The sequence below is a fragment of the Symphodus melops genome (assembly GCF_947650265.1).
Source record: "Symphodus melops genome assembly, chromosome: 7".
Lineage (NCBI taxonomy): Eukaryota > Metazoa > Chordata > Actinopteri > Labriformes > Labridae > Symphodus > Symphodus melops.
In genome coordinates this window covers 19,127,091-19,148,976 of record NC_136697.1, presented here as the reverse complement: position 1 = coordinate 19,148,976, position 21,886 = coordinate 19,127,091, and the positions used below count along the sequence as shown (strand labels likewise).

Genomic DNA, 21,886 nt, shown 5'->3' with positions numbered 1-21,886 from the left:
CTCGGAGATTTCTGATAGCTGTTTCAGGATCAGTGACCTTGCTTTGTTATTGCAGTCCCTCTCTCTCTATTCCTCAGGTTCAAAGTATTAAGGCATTTGATACCAACTGAACAAAAGTCCAATGAAACAAGGTCATCGTTATAAAAGCACTTTAAAGGAGTTTATCTTCAGCAAGGAAACTGGCTTTACCTGTTATAAATTGCTTTTGTGTCCACATTATTCCCATTGATAGCATTCAGCATGAGTCACTAATCACCATTGCTGTTTGGTGTTTGACTCTGCAATTACTTGATTAAGTTCACAAGAATGACTGATTATTAGCTCGCCTCACCTTGACATTCAAAACAGTTGTGGTTCATTTTAACATATGAACTTAGAAGCATTTGATTTATAAAAAAAACCTGATATGCAATCACAACTTAACATACAGATTGATTTGACTGTGGAAAAGTTGAATAATACAAGCAGAAAACAATAAGCTAATGTAACCAGAATACTAGACAACCTGCCCTTTTTTTGTCAACAAAGTGCGTATTAAACATTGTCTGGCTCTGGTAGGAGCTATAGAGCAGAGATTTTCTGGCACAACTTCATGGACGGTGCATGGACAGTAAAAGGCTTGAAGAGCAAGCTCCAGCAACACTTGTACTTTTTCAGGTCAACTTAATTAACTCGTTAGATCAACATTTTTTCAGCTTGTGGCCTTCATCAGGGTCATCCTGGAGCTGTGGAGGACCAAACACAACAAGACGAGTCACAAACATCCAGCTGTTTCACTGTGTGCAATCCATTCCTCCAAATCCACTACAACATGACCTTTTTTAATATAATTCAGTCACAATTGGCTTTCTTATACAGTACATCTACACTATTTATATATTTCCTCCATAAAGCTGATTCTGATTAGCATGCTTTTACCTCTTTTAATTTATTTTAGTTATTAAAGTTAATTGTGTATAGTGTTGAGGTTGTTTTTATAACATTTTGAAGAAGTATACCCTCACAAGACTGACCCTTAAAAATGTGTACTGTGAGTAACAATGTTGTAGCCTACTTTTCAGCAAACAGGTTTACATATTTTATATTGTATTAAAAATGTTATGTATGACAAAGTTCCTTAGAGTAAGAACAATTAAATGGCACTGTTTTGTGCAAACTCAGTTTCTGTGGGTTACATGGTTCTGTTAGGCTCAATAAGTGTGCTGTGAGGTCACCCTGCACAGCTACTTGAACCACACAAAAAAATCTTCCTTAGTAAACGGCAGATGGCAGCATGAGAGAGGCCATTACCACAGTGATGTTGTGTTCTGTACACATGCTCATTGATTTAGCAAACTTGACTTTTTGTAAAGAGGCTATAACTTGGACTAAAGTGAGCTATCATGAGTGATGAGAAAAGAAAGAGAAAGAAAACATGCACATATTTTCATTCCATGTGTTGGTTGTGTGGGTTAAACCAGTAGATCTGATTCTGTGACCTCTAGGGATCCGTACTTATAGACCAATACAAGGATGTAAGAGACATTTTAGTTTCAATAAATAAAATAAATTGCAAATTGCTCCATGGTAATTTGTTAACAGTTGAAACACAAACCCTAAATAAACAGTTATTATATTTGGGACAAAAGTCTAACCTTATAATTCCTCAAAACACTAATTTCAGCACAATTGAGACACTGATATTTAACTACTTTCATCTTTAAGACATTTAATTGATGTTTTGTCTGTCAACAATACAAAAATACACTGGATTAAAAAGTTGAATGAATGACAGCAGTGCATTTGTGCATTGATTCTGGTCTGTGAAACTAAGGGCACGTCAGAAAATAAACATGTAGACTATTGACATTTGTAGGGATCTAAATCAAAGATTTCAATTATTAAAGTCCTGCCTTGCAATTTACCAGGTGTTTTTTAAATCTTGACTTAATCCCTGTCTTTTTGTGTTCAATAATATTATACATGACTCTAAAACTGTTGAACGTTTAATATAAAAATCACTATAAAAGTCGAAAACCCAATAACTACTTTCTCTCTGCAGCTACTTCATCGTTCATCCACTCATCGCAGCCTCTCATTAACCACACCCCTTCTCATGTTGCAGCAAAACACTCGACGTCGTTTTTTTCCCCTGTTATTTTCCCAGAATACATCTGCAGAAGTGCAGTGACGAACACGCATACCGAAGGGGAAATTCGACACACTTTCAAGAATCTACCTTTTTGTCTATATTATTAGCATCCACAGCTTCATCAGGCAACTAACTTTGAACAACTCCGTTATTTTACTTAATAAGCAACACAACGTTTCAACCTGGTGATCATATCAAATGGGTTATATAATGCCTGAAGTAGACCTCTGGTATCACGGTTGTCATACAAGAAAGTGTTTTGCGTGGCATTGAGCAAATGTCCAAGCATAACTTCTTTTTCTTGCTTCGGTTTATTTCCATATAGGACCGAGTTGTATGCATGTAACCCAGAGACTGTAAATACAAGCTTTAACCAGCCTTTTACAAGCAACACATACACAAAAAAGAAGAAAAGATAGGTTTAAGAAGCGAAGAAAATTGTTCCAGAACAGAGTAAACCTGAACGGATTAAAAAATAAAATAAGAATATAACCTGATAATGTCTGCTCATAAAATATTGGAAGAATCTTTTAAAGCAGAACAAATAAAAGCAGTTATTTAGTAAGAAATGACAGCTTCATTCAAATGTATTTTACAACAAACCTGATAGTCTTTTAATAATGTAAGTTAAAGTATGAAGTATAAAGTAAGTGCTATGAAACGTTGACGATTTAAATAACAATATGAATATTCACAACAAATTTATTTCAGTATTAAATATTGACTAAATATCTGTTTTTATAATATATAAGTATTATTTTAAAAAAAAACGTTATGAAAATGTGTCCCGTCTTTAAATAACTTTGTTATATTAACGCCTCTTTAGAAAACAAACGCTATAGGCTAGCTGCATGTTGAGTCCTTATGAACTGATCGTCCACGGACTCCACACCAGCAGATGACAACAACAAAACAGACAGAGGGTATAACAGTTAGCTTACCTGAGATAAACAACTGGTGTTTTATCACGCGTGTAACACTAACTCAGCTGGTGATTACCAAATGGCAACACTATTTAAAAACAATATGGTTTGTTAGTGCAACTAAACATGGTTGTTACGTACTCTTTTCTAGTTTAGCCTCGCTAACGTTAGCTGACGAGCTTGCTAGGCTAGCTCTATGTATGCCAAGCTAAAACAGGTTAGCTAGCTAGCTTAGTCGCTAGCTTGTAAAGCTAGCCAAGTCGCCTAGACAAGGTGGATATCAAGAACGGGGAGATGCGAGCTAAGTGAGGTAAGACCAACGGAATAATGTGTTAAAAAACAATGTGTGGATTATCGTAATTGTACCAAGTGCATCTCAGCTGGCGATGGGGGCTATCTTGAAGAAGCCTGTTACATTTAGTCAAATTCATCGACCTTAGACTTCTCTATCTTGCGCTAGCCTGACAGCTGTGTTAGCTAATAGCCAGTTAGCGCAGTCAGTGGGTTATTATTGACCAGCTAGCTTACCAGCAGCTGCTGGTGGCCCCTTCTCAGGCACAGAAACCAAGACTTACTGAAGGCCTCTTGGGTTTTATCAACGTTAAAATGTCCCTGTTATCGTCATACACACACAAGTCAACATTGTGTTCACGCACCCTGAATAATTAGAGGCGGACAGCGAGAGACTGTAATAAGCGATAATCAGCGGAAACCCAACTCGGTCATTAAGAGCTTTTAAAAGGTGTTTGTGCTGTTTTTATTACCACGCTGACAGATTACAGTTTGTAGTATTAAGTTAAGGCTACATATGTTTGGATTCATCTTGGTATCTCATCAGTCCACCCAGATGAACATCAAGAAATGTTAACTCTTTACTTAAGAGCGTTTTGAAGTTCAACTTGTCTGACAGTAAACCAACATATTAGATGACCTCATTCATATTAATCACTCGTCTGTAACCACAAAGACAGTGAGTCAGACAACATAAGAGTTATTTGGTGAACAGGACATTTCACGGGCTTTACAAGTTTAGGTGGAAGAGGATGAGATTTTAATGATTGTTAACACTTGATAATAATATAATAATATTAGTAATAATTACAGTTTTAAAAAATGAGTTTACAAAGTACTTAGACACGTGCAGAAGTAAATATAACAAAGCAAAAGAACCCAAATAACACCCAAAAACCATGACAACAGTGCAAACAAAAACAGTAATAGAATCCAAACAGAAACCCAACCAACACCAGAACACAACCAACACCAAAATTCAGGCAACATAATAACTTGTGATGATAATTCAGGCAGCACAGGAACCCAGGCAACTTAGCTTGAGGCGGAGAGGATGAAGCTGTAAGAAGATTCATAAGGAAGTACATTGTGTATGTATACTCTAGAAATAGTGTAGTAAGAGAACATCTTTTACTAATGTTTTGTGTAGTGGTTTAAGTTAATGGAAACATCACACGCTCATTTAAAGAAAAACAAAGTGTGAAAAGAGTTAAATTGTTTTCTAATGTTTAAGTTGTTTTTTTTCCGCAGAGTGGCCTTGAATGACTAAATGAGCAAGATAAGCACGAGCGAAGAACTCTGGGAGATTCAACATGAAGTTATATGTGTTCCAGGTCAACAATGGCAGCACATTGACATTTGATACAGATCTTGCTGTCCAGACGTAAGATATTGGATTATTCATAAATAGAGATCAGTACATCTCTTCTGTTGTGACCTAATTACGTTCTTCATCTGTCTCAGTGTACTGGAGCTCAAACATGCCATCCAAGCCAAATACAAGATTGCAATTCAACATCAAGTCCTTGTTGTCAATGGAGGGGAATGTATGGCTGCAGAGAGGCGGGTCTGCAGCTACAGTGCTGGCACTGTGAGTGATCATCATCATGTGTTGTTAAGTGTTCTGAAAATACAATGTGATGTTTGGATTTCAGATGTCTCACTGTCTTATTCGTACTGCCTCACTTTTAGGAAACCAACCCCATATTTTTGTTCAACAAAGAGATGATCTTGAGTGACCGGGATCCAACGATCCCCAAAACCACCTTCTCGATAGAGAGTGAGATTCAGGTTAAAGTGGAGGAGTCTCTTCTGATGCCAGCTGTCTTTCACACTGTTGCCTCACGGACACAACTTGCTCTGGTAGTTAACAGTTTTTCTTTTTATGACATCTTTCTGTCTTAAGTACTACTCTGGTCTCTGGTACTACTTGTTTATGTAAGATTTATTTAACACTTTTTTTTTTAAATAAATGAACTATAGCTCAATATAACAAAACAGCCTAATCATGAAGAAATTGGCTTACTTGTCGTAACACTTTCATGTCTTTGCCTCTCCAGGAAATGTTTGAAGTTGCCAATAAACTTAGTTCTTTCTGTGAACGTTTGGTTCATGATGAACACCTTCAACATCAAGGATGGGCTGCGATTATGGCCAATCTGGACGACTGCACTCTGTCATATCAGAAGTTGCTTATGAAATTTGACACTTCATACATGAATTATCAACATGATTTGGAGGAAATTAAGGTGAAACTTACAAAGTAAGTAATGGGAAAAAAGAACTTTTTTTTTACTCTTGTAGTCTTTTCTAATTGTTTTTAATTAAAAGTAATATGACATTATTGGTAATTAATATGTGCATATTGTTTTATTTTTATTATATTGTAGTAATTTTGATTAATTGATTAGATAACGGTATTGATGTGAGTAAACAAAACCAGTGTTACCTTTATTGTAGAATAAAAAGAAAATGCTGAACGTGTTGTTATGATTGCAGGTTAGGGACAGCAGTTGCTGTCATGGCCAGGATACCGCTGCTTGAGTGTTTAACAAGACACAGCTACAGAGAGAGCATGGAGAAGTCCAGCTCAACTCCAGGGAAGGATTCGGATGAGACGGAAGAAGAGAAATCCACCGACTCTGTTCTCTACACTGCTGGTGCACAAAAGCCCTCCAAGTTTTCAGCCTCCCTCTCGGCTTCTGGGACGCCGACATGCGAGCAACCTGGAGACCATGAAACAAACACGATGACTGACAGTGGCGGTCTGAGAGCTGCGCTCTTAGACGATGACACTCCAGAGTTTGCAAACCCGTCCTCCTTCAACGTTACACTATTAGACTGGATCAATGTGCAAGACAGACCCAACGATGTGGAGTCTGTGGTGAGGAAGTGTTTTGACTCCATCAACAGGGTGAGTCCGAGATGTTTGAATCCACATGGGAAATCTTGTCGTTTCGTGTTGTCATTTTGGACGTTGAAGTTCATCTAAATATAACTTAATTGTCGTTTCTTTCAGCTTGACCCGCGGATCATTCAGCCATTCTTGGCAGATTGTCGTGACACCATTTCCAAGCTAGATAATCAAAACATGAAAGCCATCAAGGGGCTTGAGGACAGGTTGTACGCTCTCGACCAAATGATTGCAAGCTGTAAGAAGTTGGTGAATGAACAGAAAGAACTAGCTCAGGTGGGTAGGCTACGAGGAGAAACATTCCTCAATGGCCCTCTTTGTGTCCTGTGTTTTTTAATCCATTTGTACACGCACGCTATCCGCTGCAGGGATTTTTGGCCAATCAGAAGAGGGCTGAAAACCTGAAGGATACATCTGTTCTGCCTGATCTATGTCTGAGTCACACAAACCAGCTGATGATCATGCTGAACAACCACAGGAAGCTGCTAGACATCAAGAAGAAGTGCACCACAGCCAAACAAGAACTTGCAAACAACCTTCAAGTCCGACTCAAGTAACTCTAAAAAAAACCACATGTTCTCAAATATTTACTGCCTACTCTGTTTTTTTTAAATAAACCACTACTTTGTATACTTCATGGGTTTTGTCAAACTCAAGACAATTATTTTTACAAGTTTAACACTGATGATTGTGTTTTAGATGGTGCTGCTACGTGATGCTGCACGCAGACCAGGATGGAGAGAAGCTCCAGGCTCTACTCAGACTGCTGACAGAGCTGATCGAAAGAGTGAGGGTGGTGGACGCCCTCAGCACGGTGCCCCAGATGTACTGCTTGTCAGTGGTGGAAGTTGTCAGAAGAAAAATGTTTATGCGTCACTACAGAGAGGTCAGTGCTAAGTGTCCTTATTGGGCGAACCATCTTCTTCTTTGCACACAAAGTTTACAAAGGGGGCAGGCAGGAGAAACTCTGGGGTGAACATTTTGGCTGTTTGTGTTCACGCATGCAGCTCACCAGGAGTTTTGTGCAAGTGTGAACAAGGCTTAAACGTGTGGCTGTTTCTCAGAAATAACAGCAGGCTATCATTGAGAGGTTGTTCAGTAAGGTCGGCCTTTGTGGGTTAGTGGTGGCCTGTGCTTCCACTGTCTTGTACCTTCCTCAAACATGGAACCGGCCTCAAGGTTGTTTCATGTTAGACATCTTGCTAGCTAGAAGGATAAGGACTGAGTTTGTAAGTTTGGTGTGCTGCAGTTGCACTAGCATAAGGCTAGAAACTGAATTAGCACTTTGATTCTTAGCTGACAGTCCCTGCCTATAAATATAGCTTAACCTATAATCACTGCTGACTCATGAATTGTTGTCTAAAATGCACGAATAGAATGGGAATTGTTTGATGCAAATAATAGTATCATGTAACTCATTGTTCTTTTTTTTTTATTGTTGGTGGATTTTGTGTTTTTATCCTTTGTTCATATTTTCTTTTTCATGTTTTTCTCACATTGCAAGAAACATAATTAAAGCTCTGTTGTTATGCTGGCTTTACTAAATCTTAATCTTTTTTTTTTTTCCAGTGGGCTTATGCACTCGTGAAGGACGGAAAACTACTGTATGAGGCAGAAAAGTTCAAAAGGGAGTCCTTTGGGAAACTCTTTAGTAAGTATTTCTTGTAGACATTAGAGTAGACGCTGTTGAGCACAATGTCCCTTTGAAAGAAGTCACAAACCACCCATTCAGGAACGAGACGTTTCATTTATCTCTGTATTTCCTCTCAGGGAAATCTTTCCTCAGAAATCGTTTGTTTCGAGGGCTCGATTCATGGCCTCCTACATCCTTTTGTGTAAGTTGAAATGTCACACTATGTTTAACAAGCCCATGCTATCTCTAGCTGTTCATTAACCTGACACACACACACACACACACACACACACACACACACACACACACACACACACAAACTTTTGTTTATTTTTTTTTTTTTATAGACACGAAAGCCCAGAAGGTTTGATGATGAACTTCCAGACATCTCAGTTGACGACCTGCAGTACTTGAAATCTTGTTGCCCCCTAGAGGTGCAGCCTTTTCTCATGTAAGTCTCTCTCCTCAGGTTTTCTCATGGTTCAAGGTGTCACCTTGTCTGTTGTCGTTATTTTAAATGTCAAATGAAAATATACAATATAAGATAAGATGGATAGATCATTAGGGCCATTGCTACAAAATACAAGACTTTTCTTTATGGAACAACATTTCATTTGTTTGTGTGATTGAAAATAATTCTGATTGTTGTCGAGGTCTCAGATTAAACAGAAATAAACTCTTGTGGCAGAAGAGGGTTTTTTTAATGACTTTAAAATGCTTACTTATACTTACTATGTAAAAAATAAGGACTGTCAATTGATTTTTATTTTTTTATTGCTGACTCAATAGTTAATCATGTTTAATTCCAGTTTTTTGTTCCATATTAACAATATGAAGCAAATCTTTCCAGTGTCCCCGCAACCACAAGTTCCTTATGTTCTTTTAAAATAAAAGCAGTCTTTGTTTCCAAACAGGAAGTAAAGTAAAGTACCTGCAGCTCATCACGGTACAAATTGAAAGGATAAAAAACTTTTTTTTTTTTTTTTAAATGTAAATAAATGGAATATCAAACATTAGAATAGAAAATGTCATGTATTACCCTAACCCGAAATGAAGTTGTATATTGACAAGATTAAATTGATTTGACAAACTTGCCTCAACATGCCCTAACTTGCAGAACGATGCTTAGAATGTTAAAGATAAAGAGAGTAAAGTTTTATCTCCCTTCCTTTTCTATCTTTCTGCAGGGTACCCACAATGTGTGACTTTGAGCCCTTAAATCGACACATTGAGACGCTTCAGCAGCTGGTCCAAGCGGCACAGAGCGTAGACGAGATGTCCCGAACCATAACTGACCTGCTCAGTGAACAAAGGGTAATGATGATGTCACTGCTAACCTTTTATGTGTTTATTTGGTAGGTTTGAATCAAAAATGCTTCTGTTCCAGAGCATAGGACGAATTCTGTTTTCTTTGCACTGTATGGTTTTAATTTATTCTTTATGTTTGATATATCGATTCTTTTTTCTTTTTTTTCCTTCACCTCTTTGCAGTCGTCCTGCTGTCAGAGCGCTCAGAGATCCACTGTGTTGACCCCACAGTCTGAGACCACACCCGGGACCTCAACACAGACGTCCTTCAAAACCCCGTCCTCCCTTAACCTTCAAGGAGCTGTTCCTGTCCCAGCTCCTCTGGAGGACTTATCCCCAGACAGTATCGACGCACAAACATTTGACTTTGAAACCATTGGCCATCCCAACATGGATCCAGTCCTGCAGCAGGGCTCCCTGGACTTGGATTCTCTCGCAGAGAGCCCTGAATCGGACTTCATGTCTGCTGTGAATGAGTTTGTAATTGAAGAGAACCTAACCTCTCCAAACCCCATCAGTGACCCGATCAGCCCTGAGATGATGGTCGAGTCACTGTACTCTTCAGTCATCAATGCTATTGATAGCAGGCGTATGCAGGACACCACAATACTAGAGCGGGAGAACTCACGGATCGCCGTCCTCAAACAAGCTGTTGATAAGTATCGATCGGCTGCAGAGGAGTCCCATTCAAACTTGCAGAGTGTTAAGGACGACCTGTGTCACTTAAAAAGCCTGGTTTTAAAAGAACAACATGACTTCTGCTTTGTTTTGAAGAGTATGAGCACAGAGGTGCAACACACGGTGGACAACATTTCCCAGACCCAGGAGCTAAAATTAAAAGAACAGCATCAAAGTGAGCTTCTCACCCTGCGACAAGAGCTGGAGACGCAAGTTCACGCGCTCACCGAGGAAAATCAAGTCAACCAGAATATCGTCCGAGATGTGCAGCGTGCGACGCTGGAGCTCGAGGGGCGAATGGAGCGCAAAGAGAAAGAACTTACTCAGCTGGAGCACGAGAGAGAGCAGTGGGCTGAGACGGAGAGTGAACAGACGGAGCGGATCAAACACCTGGACCAGGTGATTCGGGATCAAGCTGAAGAGGTCGAGTCACTTTCAGTCTCAAAGGACACTCTGACCAGCCAGATTGAAAATCTGTATTTTGAGATTGAACGCTGCCAGCAGACGGTCAGGCAGGAGTCGGAGGTTGTGGAGCAGTTGCACTTAAAGGAGCTGGAGGACAGAATGAAGCAGGAGCACAGGGTGGAACTGGAGGCATTTACCAAGAACAACCAGGAAGCCCTGGAACGCCTGGCTTCTGAAAGTAGCGCAAAGTTAAGCGAGGCAGCTGAGCGCCACGCCTCTGCGCTTCGAGAGAAGGACAACCAAATGAAGGACTTGGAGGCTCGTGTCACCGAGCTCGCAGAACTCCGCTGCAAACTGGAGGTGGAGCTAGCCCTCAAAGAGTCGGAGACAGAGGAGATGAAGCTCTTACTGGAGGAGGCCAAGACTCAACAGGCTGAGGTGCTGAAGTCCCAGGTAGAGGCCGAGACCAAAGTCCTCGGCGAGGAGCTGAACGGCCTCAGAAAGCAGCTTCAGGTGAAGAACGAGGAGTACGAGGTGGACCTAGCGGAGCTCAGGACTCTCATGAGGATCGAGAAGGACCACTGCATCTCAGAGTTGGTGGAGCGACATGAGGAGGAGACGATTTTGTTGCGCACCGAGCTCTCCTCCCTGCAGCAGCAAGCCCAAGACGCTGAGAGGAAGCACGCTGAGCGGCACCAAAGTCTGCAGCAGGAGTTGGAGCAGCGCGTGGCCGCTCTGAGCGAAGAAAAGGAAAAGCAGCACAGGAGTTTCCAAGAAGTGGAGCAAGAGCTGAGGACTGTTGTCAGCAATTTGCAGGCTGAAAATGACCTGCTATCAAACAAGCTAGAGCAGGACAGAGACAGACGAGCAGCTGAGAAAGATTTCGAGCGACAGGAGGCGTCTAAGGTTGCGTCACATGATGCTCTAAAAGAATTAGAGCAGCAGAAGGAGGAGATGGAGAAGAGACTTTCAGACAAAATTAGACAACTTGAGAATGAGCTTCATGAGAGTCAATCCTCTAAAAGGTAAATATTTAATTGCAGTAGAACCTGACTGTTGTGAATATTGATTTAAATCTAACCTGCTTGTATTTGAAACGACACTTAAAGACAGTCTGCGGTTCGATAAGTCAATAGTCTTTAAAACTGGATATTTAGAATCAACAGTCTTCCGTTCTCGTCTCGTCTTCGTGTTCGCTTGTCAGCCCAGATGTCAGAATTAATGTCGGTGTTTGCGTTTCAGCGAGGAAGGGATGCCGCTGCGTGCTGTGGGCCATGCAGATGTTGGAGCACCTCTGTCTCTGGACTCGGCACTACAAGAGCGGCTGCAGCAGGAAAGGGCCTCCCTGCAGTCCCAGATGGAGCTCCTGGAGAAGAAGAAGAATGAGGAGATACAGAACCTTAAGACATCACTCATCGCTGAGCAGCAGGTCCGTGCGTTTGGTCGTCAATAGATGGGACAAATACAAGTGTCTTCCAACGCTTACATGTAGTGATAATGTATCTTTATTTTATTGCAACAAATGTAACAGTAATGGTTGAAATAATTGCTGAAGTAGAAACAGATATCAGATTTAGGTACTAGCTTTGTTCCCCCGCTTTTTTTTTTTTTAACTAAAGACTTTATCCTCCCATTTATAACATCAGGTGAAAAAGGCCAATTTGCATGAATGGTAATATACTGTGTCGTAAAAAAAACAAAAAACATTTCTGGAAATATTTTCATTGTTTGGAATAGTTCTAAATATTCAAATTGTCACTTTCAGCCATTTATGTCAACCCACCGCTTTACGTACCAGCAAATCAGTGTCACACTCGGGAATTAGACACATTCTCGTTTACTCTTCTGATGGCGTCATACAGACAGATGACAAAGATCTTTTCCATCTTTACAGATGGCTCACTCGCCACCACAACGAGCAAGAACTTTGCAATGCTGTCACTTCACTGATCGCCACATTTCTATAGATTGCTGTTCTGAAAACATAGGAGCCCCATTTATTCCATCCGTTACCTTTCAGTTTCCTTTTGTTTAAGTTGTTGTTAAAAACCCCAAAAAAACAATTCAATCTCAATTTTTACGATCAGTGGCATCAAAAAGCACAGAAGCTTTAAAAAAAAAAAAGCTTTTCCTATAAATAAACTCAAATCTTTTATTTGGTCCATTCAAATTCACAGTTCCACAAAGGCGATGTTTTTTTAAGTCCTTATGGCGTTTAAAGTTACATTGATGTCCTTACACACTTACAGAGAGGTCTGTTGGTGACACTGTTTAAACTGCACACTTAACATTGCCACTGTATTGGTTCAATATCGACAGTTTGCAGGAACTTGTCAGCGTTTATTGGTCGTTTAATAAACTACTTATGACCAAATGTTGGGTGTCTAGGACTTGTTACCATGCAATCAAAGCTGGTATCAGTGTCTATTGAATTGTACTTCTACCAGATCAGAGTTTAACATGCTCCTATGCTGACAATCCTACAGTGAGGTTGGGCTAACAGATCACTGAACTGAACAGCTGGACCTCTCAGGGCAGCCAGCTGGTCTGCATTGGCAGAACTTTGTCTCATTTATACCTTGGTATAGATGATGTCATGTCACCTCTCTGAAGCGTCTTTTTCTTGTCCTTCTGTAGACTAATTTCAACACTGTTCTGACTCGAGAGAAGCTGAAGAAGGAGCAGATTATCAAGGAGCTCTCGGAGAAGTTGCAAAAAGTCACCCAACAGCAGGAGAAAGACAAAGGTGAGTGCTGTTCACAGCCTACCACGTTTTAATGACTGCTGAGAAAAGCTGCTCGTATCTGTTGTGTCTTTGAAGGGATTGAGGCTATTATATATGTATATATTTTTTTTTTTGGACATTGTGTCATCTAATTTGAATAATTATCTCGATTTGACCAGGTCTGATCGAGACGCTCTCCGAGGACCGAGCGAGCGTCATGCAGGAGAAGAAGCACCTGGAAGAGGAGCTCAACCGCCTTCGCAGCGCTGCTCTGATCTCCTCCACCTTCTTCACATCCAACCCCGCAGCTCAGGAGGTCACAGAGGCCGGAGCAGCAGCTCGAGCTCTGCCTTTTGCCGGCGCTTGTGCCCCGGAGCCCGTGGCTGATACTGACAGACTGGCCTCTGTGGCAGCCATCAGAGATGACGAAAACGTTGATTCAGCGGTGGAGGCCAGCATGGTGACAGTCCAGTAAGCGGCTTCTCCCCAATAAACATGGTGTTGTCCACAGCTTGAGATACATTGTAGTGATGTGTAGTTTACATGCACACAAAAAAGGGTCATCAGGAACAAACGAGGTTGAGGCAAAGCTTGATTTCTGATCTTTACGTGATACAGGTCTTTGCTGACACGTCTGTGTTCCTCCGACACCTACCGGTAATCTTTGTTATAAAATGAGATCCTTGATTAGTTTGATGTGTCGCTGAATCCAAAAAGGATTCTCTTTGGGTTTGATTGTGATGATATACTGCCCTTCCTGCAGTACCTTCCCAGTTCCTTAAGTTTTGTTGAATACATAAATAAATAAAAAATAAAAACTTTTGCACACATCCTGTGCACATAACCAAGAAAGCAGTTTTTATAAGAAGCAGTCTAACTTTGGTACACCAGATGAACTTTTGTTCTTTAAGTGTGAACCGATTTCTATTTCCTGTTCAGGCTGAATTCTCTTTGCACTCAGTCTTCACTTTGACTCTGTTTTATAGACCAGGGATTTCTGCATTGACATACTTATATAATCAGTTATAAAACATTATTGTAGACGTTCTTTGTTCATTCCAAGTTTCATTTAAAAGCATTTTAGTGTGTAAACAAATATGAAACTGAAAGTTAAACATGAAATTGTTCAAAATGTATGAGTTACAGTTACTAGCTTTTACTCGTTTCTAAAAGTGATAAAAGCTTATTAGGACTTCGCTTCTTGAAAAAGATTGACATTTTTCCTTCATCAATCATAACATGAAATATAGCAAGCTAATGTCGACCTGGAAATAGGCTGCATCTATATTCAGTACAGTCTTTTATTAAGAGGACATGGAAACAGGACGTATGGAAGAAAGATTTCAAAAGACCATTCATTGGTTTAAATATGGATGGACTGAGAGGACATTTGACAGAGGAAGGAAGAGAGGCAGGCTAGGAGCAGAGAGTGTAAGTTTGCTCTTTTGTTGTATAAATATTTTTGACAATTTTTAGATTACCGGTATTAACAAAAAGAAGTTACAAGACAAAAAAAAACAATCAATGAATGTATCAGTCATTTTGAGTTTTGCTCGTGCTTTTTAAAGAGCATTTGTCAATAATGTAATTGTTCTCCTTCATAGTGATAACATCTTGATGTCGGAGGAGAAGCAGCGGATACTCTTACTTGAGAGGGTAAATACACAGTGTGTTTTTCATTTCGCAACAAGAGAGCATCCGACCGTGTGTTTCTGAATATCTGTTTGATTAATCGACCTGATTTATGTTTCAGACTTTACACATGAAGGAAGAAGAAAACAAGCGCCTCAGTCAAAGACTGGTCAGTGTCTTTGTTGTGTCTGAGGGCTGTGTGGTGCCTACTCCACTAGGTGGCAGTAGCATCAAAGAGTAAAATCCTGAATTAGGAGGCCAAAGACCAAAGTGAAGAAAAATGTTTTTTTTTTAGGCTGAGTGTCATCAGAATATTTACAATTCTGGATTTAAAAGATTTTAAATGCTTGAAACTGAAATGCATACGTTAAAATAATTACAATACAGGTTTTTGTAAAAAAAAAAAAAGAAAAAAGTAAATAAGATCTCATTTATTTTAAAGGATGGAATAGCTGAATATAGATTTGAGTATTGTAATTAGTATAGGTTACAAGTGCAAATACTTTCCCTGATCTTTTAAAAAAACAAAAGAAACGTTTGAAATGTATCTATCACCATTTCAGCCAACATTGTGAGTCCCCCTGTGTAACACGTGTAACGTTGCCCTAATCCTTTCCTTTGTAGATGTCTCAAAGCATGTCGTCTGTGTCTTCACGGCATTCAGACAAAATCGCCATCAGAGAGTAAGTGAAAGGAGAAATAACACACGGCCTAAACGTGTGCTTGTTGATGTGATTTTTTTTGTTTTAGCTTTTTTTTTTTTTTTTGCTTTTAGCTGAAACTCTGACCACAATTTTAATGCAGTATAATTATACACATTATTGTATAATTGCCATTAATGTGTTGTCCTTTTTGTTATTAGTTAGCAGTACTCTGTGTCATCATCCCTTTATCTTTCTGTCCATCTTTGTGTGCTGCAGTTTCCAGGTAGGCGATTTGGTTCTAATCATCCTGGATGAAAGGCATGACAACTACGTGCTGTTCACAGTCGGTCCCACCCTGTACTTCCTCCACTCAGAGTCTCTCACTGCACTGGACCTCAAACCAGGTCAGCTCCACACACACCTTTTGTGACCGTAATCAGAGCTGTGCTGTGGACATTTTTACATTTACTCATGAAATAAATGTGACACTGGTCTTTGTAATTAGATTTCACATTACAGGAAAATATTTTTTAATAATGGTACCGTTACGTATGTGTTATTAAAAATGGGCAGTTTATCCTTTGGTTTCTGTAATCTTGAATTTACTTTTCAAACTTGATGCATGTGTACATTTATTTAGGGTTTACAGGATGTCTTTGTTCAACAAGTGTTCTTTATGTTCAGCATCAGGGACCTCAAGACGACCGTGGGTCCTCGGAAAGGTGATGGAGAAGGAATATTGCCAGGCAAAAAAGGTATTTAATAAAGCTGAACTTTTTACGTCTTTACACGTTAAACCCCAAGTGTTAAACAATTTTTTTTAAACTTATTTTATGATTACATATTCAAGAACCCTACAAAATTGATTTCATGTAATCCTTTTTTTTTTTTTTTTTTTGGGTAAAAATCCATCTTTAGATGAATACATGAATGTCTGCACTTGATCAGTGTCATGCTTTCTGCTCATGAATGTGCAGTCTGAACCTTCTTTCTTCTGTCTTCTCCTCCTCTAGGCCCAGAACAGGTTCAAGGTTCCTTTAGGAACCAAGTTCTACAGAGTGAAAGCTGTTCCATGGAACAGAAAAGTATAATAGCCAAGTAATGAGCTAAATGTATATTTATATTGCTTAATTTTTGAACAGGAACTTCACGTCATCATTCATAACTTGAATATTGAAAGACCTTAAAAACTGAAAGAATTACCTTCGTCATCATGCTCTTTTCAGTTTCAATTCAAAATCCCACCTGCTACCACATCTTTGGTTTTCTTTCAACCCAGATTTGTTATCGTGGACCAAATGCTATTAACTTTCTTAGGGCATTGCCCTATACACTGTGGCATTATGCCATCTGACCTGTGTGTAAAATTGAACAAAATTTGGATGTTAAATATTAGTTCTCATTATCAGCATTTGTCCTTTTGTGGGAAATACTGTGTCATTATCAACATAATAAAATACAAATATACATTTATTCTAAATGTTTATGGAGGAATGTTCATGGCATGCATATTGATATATTTTCTTTGATTTACTTATCCAGATAAATGTTGTAGTTGGAAATGTAGTTAATGCTGTTTGTTACTCACAAAGCAGTGTGGCCCTCTGTCAATAATGAGATGTACATTATGGCTGACTAATGAAAAAAACAGTCGTTTTTGCAATCCTTGAAATGCACTTTCAAAAACAATGCTTTTGTTGATTTGAAAAGGGAAGTTAATTGAGCTGTCAGAACTAAGTAAATATATCTGCACAAACTTCTCACTATCATAGAATATTGATATGTAGAAAGGAATATTTGTGACTGTGTTTCATTATCAGAGGACATTGTACATTACCCATCAAATCACACATGTAACAAGAAATGACTGTATTGTAAAAGATAGAGTTTTGAAACAATAAAGGATTGATCCCAAAACGTATTCTGCTGTTAATGATGGCCACTTATTGTTCCTAATATGAGATTATTTATGGAGCTTCCTGATGCATTAAGACCAAACCGTAACATATTTATCAGAAGTTTACCAAATAAGGATTGGACAATAATAACAAAAATGTACCACAACAGTAGATAACTTTTTTCTCACTCGGTCTCTTTCACCTGCTGAGATTTTTTTAACTAATGAGAAACCTTTTATTTTTTCTCTTTTTTTTTTTTTAATTATAAAAGCCTGCTTATATTACACAAAAAAAACCCACTACCTTTTAGGATGTATATGGCTTTTTTTTAATTTATTTATTTATTTTTATAATGATTCTTTAAAATTTTCTGGGGGATTCAGAAGTCGATGTGGAATAGCACAGTATAGTGTTTTCATTTGATTTAGCATTTTTGCTTTTGTGGAAACATTAATGTTGGCACGCTGCTGCAGGAAACAGACTTCAAAAAGGCTTCAAATCGGGGCCCAAGAACGATGCGGCCCTCATGGAGAAGGAAGCCCACCAACATCACTTTCCCAGTTCACAGCGGGGAGCATAGCAGCTCGCTGCCGAGCACTCTCTACCATGTGGGTCTAGGGGTGTTTTAACAATGTTTAGCTCTATTTTCTCCATTTAGCATAAGCCTGTTGTCACATTTGGATGGCTCCTTCATAAATTGATGGTGTGATTCCTACAATTTCGGGACAGGCCTGAATGACAAAATATGCAACACAACATTCGATACCGAGGTGGCTGGCAAGCACCAACCATGTGCACTGGACAGGCTCTTAGTGTAAATGTTTACAACCCCCCACTGAGCTCAGTGCTGCTGGGAGTCACTCTCATCAGGCTGAATGGGATTTAACATTGCCATGTGTAGTCTCTAGCTACATCCACCATTAAAACTGCCTTTGACGTGCCATCAAACTTCTTTCTATAACACTCGACTACTTATCCTCAGGACTGTTTCATGAAATTGGCTGGTTTGGGGCTTTATGTGTTGTTACCTACAATCAACACAACATGTCTTTTTTTTTGGATGGTTTATATGTTGATGAGCAGGAATGTACAATTTCATTAAATTAATTTTTTTGAAATACAAACTTATATTTATTATGTTTTAGAATACATAAAGAATAGTAAGCTTTGCAGCTCATCTCAAAGATGGGGACTTAAAGGACATTAAAAAAGAAGAAAAAATAAGTTTAACAAATGTGGATGATCAAAAAACCCAAATAAACAAATATACCAACTTACATAGATCCATAAATGCATAACCGTGCAATGTACATTTTCTGACACCTGTAGGTAAGAATAATTTAAAAGAGGATAATTGTTTTTTAAACATCTCAGTTTTTACATAATAAGCACACAATATTCTTAGTTTGGAATTGATAAAATACGCATCTATTTATTAATGTTCTCATAAACAACACCATAGTTTTTTCTATTACTGAATCCTTTATCGCCTTTTTTAATAGGAAATAACTTTACATTTGAGCACAACTTCATTCTGCCTTTAAGACGATATTTATTTGCGCGTTTATTCAAATTCATCACGTTTATTGCAAATGTGCCAAAAGTTCAAAAGCAACCTGAACTCTTTTACGTCTTAAAGCATAAATTCATCACACAGCACAATCATTGTGTGAGGACAGGTTTATTAATGCAGCTTTCAAATGCTATCAGCTGAAATTCAAAGACACATTATAACAGCCTTTCTTTGCGTGTCAACATGTGCTGCAGGCACTAAATTAAGGTTTAGATGAGTAAATGTGAAAAATCAAAATGATGTCAGAGACAACTCACAAAGAATGTCACACAGTCTCAGATCTCGCCCTTTGTCACTGATATCCTCTGTATTTGAAGATAATACACAAGTTGTATTTGATTTTCCAATATCTCTGACACTGCGCGAGATAGACGGAGCTGCAAATAAACAAGCATTATTTGTGGAGTTAATATATGCATGAACTTCAAATGATGGATAAATGAAAATAAATAGGAAAGCCTTAACATAACATTTATATTTTCGAAAATCTAAATGGAACGAGTGTGTTGAAGAAGAGCCAAGAGGCATTAAGGCTGAAACTGCAAACCAAGGAGTAAATCGACTTAATGCCATCACATTTCCACCCTATTCATGCCTAAGAAAAGGGTTAGGGAAAGAGATTAGGTTATATATCTGCTGTCAGGCACTGAAGACACCAAGAAGAGAACTTCACCTAAACAGAATGATGATCAAACAGACATGCTTTAACAGACATGCTTCATAATCTCATCCTGCATTGTCCTCTCTCTGCCTTGAGTACAGGTTCAGTAGAAAATCTTAGACAGGGGCAGATTAAATGAGTGATGAAATGTCTGAGAAATATGTGAGGATGCGCAATATAAGGATGCTTGATTTTCTACCCACATGACGAACATAATCACTATTAGTAACACATATCCACATAAATATGATAATTCAAAATTTAAACACATTTATTGGGTTCATATTGGAAATCATCACGATCTGATGGCATAGTTTTATGGATAATTACCGCCATAGAGATAATGCAGCATATGAAAGGAAAGCTTTGAGGCTTCTCCACTCTCTGGGAGGAGAGTGCGTAGGTTTACTTGTGCATCTGAGCTCTTCCCAAAAGGCAAATATGTGGAAAGTTTGGTGACAAGCATCCAGGCGTGTGGTTAACAAGATTGCATCTGCCAAGCAGAAAGTGTAGGATATCACTTAACTCCGTATTTAAAGGGCAAATTATTTTCACATTAAGGTCAATGCCGTCAGTAATCCTTCCAAATATAGACAGAACTATTTCATTTGCAGGAGAAAATAATTATTCAAACACCCTATAGTGCAAATCCCATTAATTTAGTGCATGACACAGTTTTTGATTTCCTACCACAAGACAAAGCTGAGAAGAATCCAGTAAACATTAAAATCTGTTGTCTTATTTTGGTAATCTGGCTGCTTACAGACAAGTAAATAATCAATACAAATAGTTCTGAAGTGTCTGAAAATAGACGGGCGATTTAAACTGTAACTAACAGCCATGCATTTTCCAGCTGCAGTGCAGTATTGAGGAAATGACACCAGCTTTGATGGGTTGTATAGCTTTTGAGATGAGCCTCTTTATGCCGCTTGCAGTTCCATTATGGCTTTGTTCGAAAGCTTGTTTACCTGCTGATAACATACACTGGTGGATTCAGGAGCACCGATCCAAAATCTGCTGCCAAAGTCACTCAAGTCTCATTGTACTGCAGGAGGGGAAGAATGAAATGTTTATGCGGAGGGGAATGCAAATGCTAAATGTGAAATCAAACTATGGGACCAATAAGGGATCAGAATAACTTTGCCAGGTTTTATTTTTAGCCCAGTTGCAATGCTAGCTTTGTGGAACACTCTTTCAGTTTAGCCTCTGTGCATCTGTGTGCTTAGGTTTTACTCAGAGGAGAAATGTTGTTCCAAATTTACAAAAATGTTTCAACTTTGGATTATATTTTTTTCCAGATAGGCTGAAGAGAGCATAACCTGATTCACTCGTGCTTCACATTACTTTAATTAAACTGACAAAATGTGTTTGAAGAAAATCCCTGAATATGCTACTGTCTGTTTCTGATAATATTCAGTATCAAATAACCAGCAGATCAAAAACTGCTCATCAAATCTCCTTGTGCTACATCACTTGATTTTTTTTGGATTTCACTGTTAGAAAAGCTATGGTCTCAGGTCAAAGGAATAGACCCTTGGTTTGCATATTAAAGAGGATTTGCTAGACCTCTGTTAGCCATGCATCCCCATGCAGGCAGGTCTCCAGGGGGCCAGCAGGGCCCCACAGACGGGGAACTAGGGGGCCAGGTGACCCTGTCTCTGAGGTTAGCAGGAAACACTAAAGAGGGATGGGCAGGGAGCTGAGGAGCCACTGAGTGCGAGTGTGCAAGGCTGGTGATGGCAGCTGTCAATGGTTTGGAAGGAGAAGCAGACAGATTGTGCGTTCTGTTGGTGCAGCCAGTTCGCCACCTGGCAGGCTTTTCCTTGTTAGAACTTCTTGCTGTTTCTGTTCTCATCAGAGAAATGTTTTTCCTCTTATCCTCTGTGTTCAGGGGAAGTTAAATTTGTCAAAATGTTTAAAGATGTTTACAGAAATGCAATTGTTTAAAGTATGCTCTGTGCATTCTACACAATTGCTGCTGCTCCTGATTTTGATACAAACAGATTAACAAAAGCTGTATCTCTGAATGCAAACCCTGCTTTTGGATGATGAACAAAAACATGAAAAAAGCAGACACATGATATGAGAATTTAAAAGCTATGCCTTGACCTTGTGTCACAATATTTTACTGTGGTTTTTTGTTTTTTTTTAAGAAACTGGGTGTGTTTTTAAGGGGAGGATTTACTTATAAAGAATAATCTGTAACTTTCAAATCCCATCATAGCTGTGAATACTGCTCCATGCTGTTCAGTTGTTAAGAAAAAAAGCGAACGTAAACCATGAACAGCTTAAAAGTACATTTAAAAATCAAATTTGGCAGTCAGTCCTTGTTCCAACAGGATTAAAAAAAAAAAAGTCTTTCATTTGATATAAATATATGCAAAGAGAGTGGTGTGGTGATCTGGGTGCCAGAGGTGGCGCTTTACTCTGGATATTCTGGCTTGGGCCTGTAAGGGACATAAATTAACAT

General features: G+C 38.9%; 1 protein-coding gene across 1 annotated transcript; it reads left to right on the top strand.

Moving 5' to 3' along the window:
* Positions 1–2,796: 2,796 nt before the first annotated feature.
* On the top strand, positions 2,797–17,205 carry rb1cc1 (RB1-inducible coiled-coil 1). The gene is made up of 23 exons (XM_079347678.1): positions 2,797–3,364; positions 4,597–4,729; positions 4,810–4,936; positions 5,038–5,208; positions 5,406–5,608; positions 5,845–6,259; positions 6,365–6,535; positions 6,628–6,812; positions 6,959–7,145; positions 7,829–7,910; positions 8,030–8,094; positions 8,240–8,343; positions 9,080–9,206; positions 9,384–11,308; positions 11,526–11,712; positions 12,921–13,029; positions 13,188–13,479; positions 14,613–14,664; positions 14,762–14,809; positions 15,265–15,323; positions 15,561–15,688; positions 15,969–16,039; positions 16,298–17,205. The coding sequence occupies exons 2-23, from the start codon at positions 4,659–4,661 to the stop codon at positions 16,373–16,375; spliced, it is 4,857 nt and encodes a 1,618-aa protein (XP_079203804.1). The 5' UTR covers positions 2,797–3,364; positions 4,597–4,658; the 3' UTR covers positions 16,376–17,205.
* The last annotated feature ends 4,681 nt before the right edge of the window (positions 17,206–21,886 follow it).

Bases quoted from the DNA above. Each gene is read 5' to 3' on its own strand.
- rb1cc1 (XM_079347678.1), top strand. From the start codon at position 4,659: ATGAAGTTATATGTGTTCCAGGTCAACAATGGCAGCACATTGACATTT. The intron at 5,209-5,405 runs GTAGTTAACAGT...TTGCCTCTCCAG, and splicing joins CACGGACACAACTTGCTCTG to GAAATGTTTGAAGTTGCCAA. The intron at 6,260-6,364 runs GTGAGTCCGAGA...CGTTTCTTTCAG, and splicing joins GTTTTGACTCCATCAACAGG to CTTGACCCGCGGATCATTCA.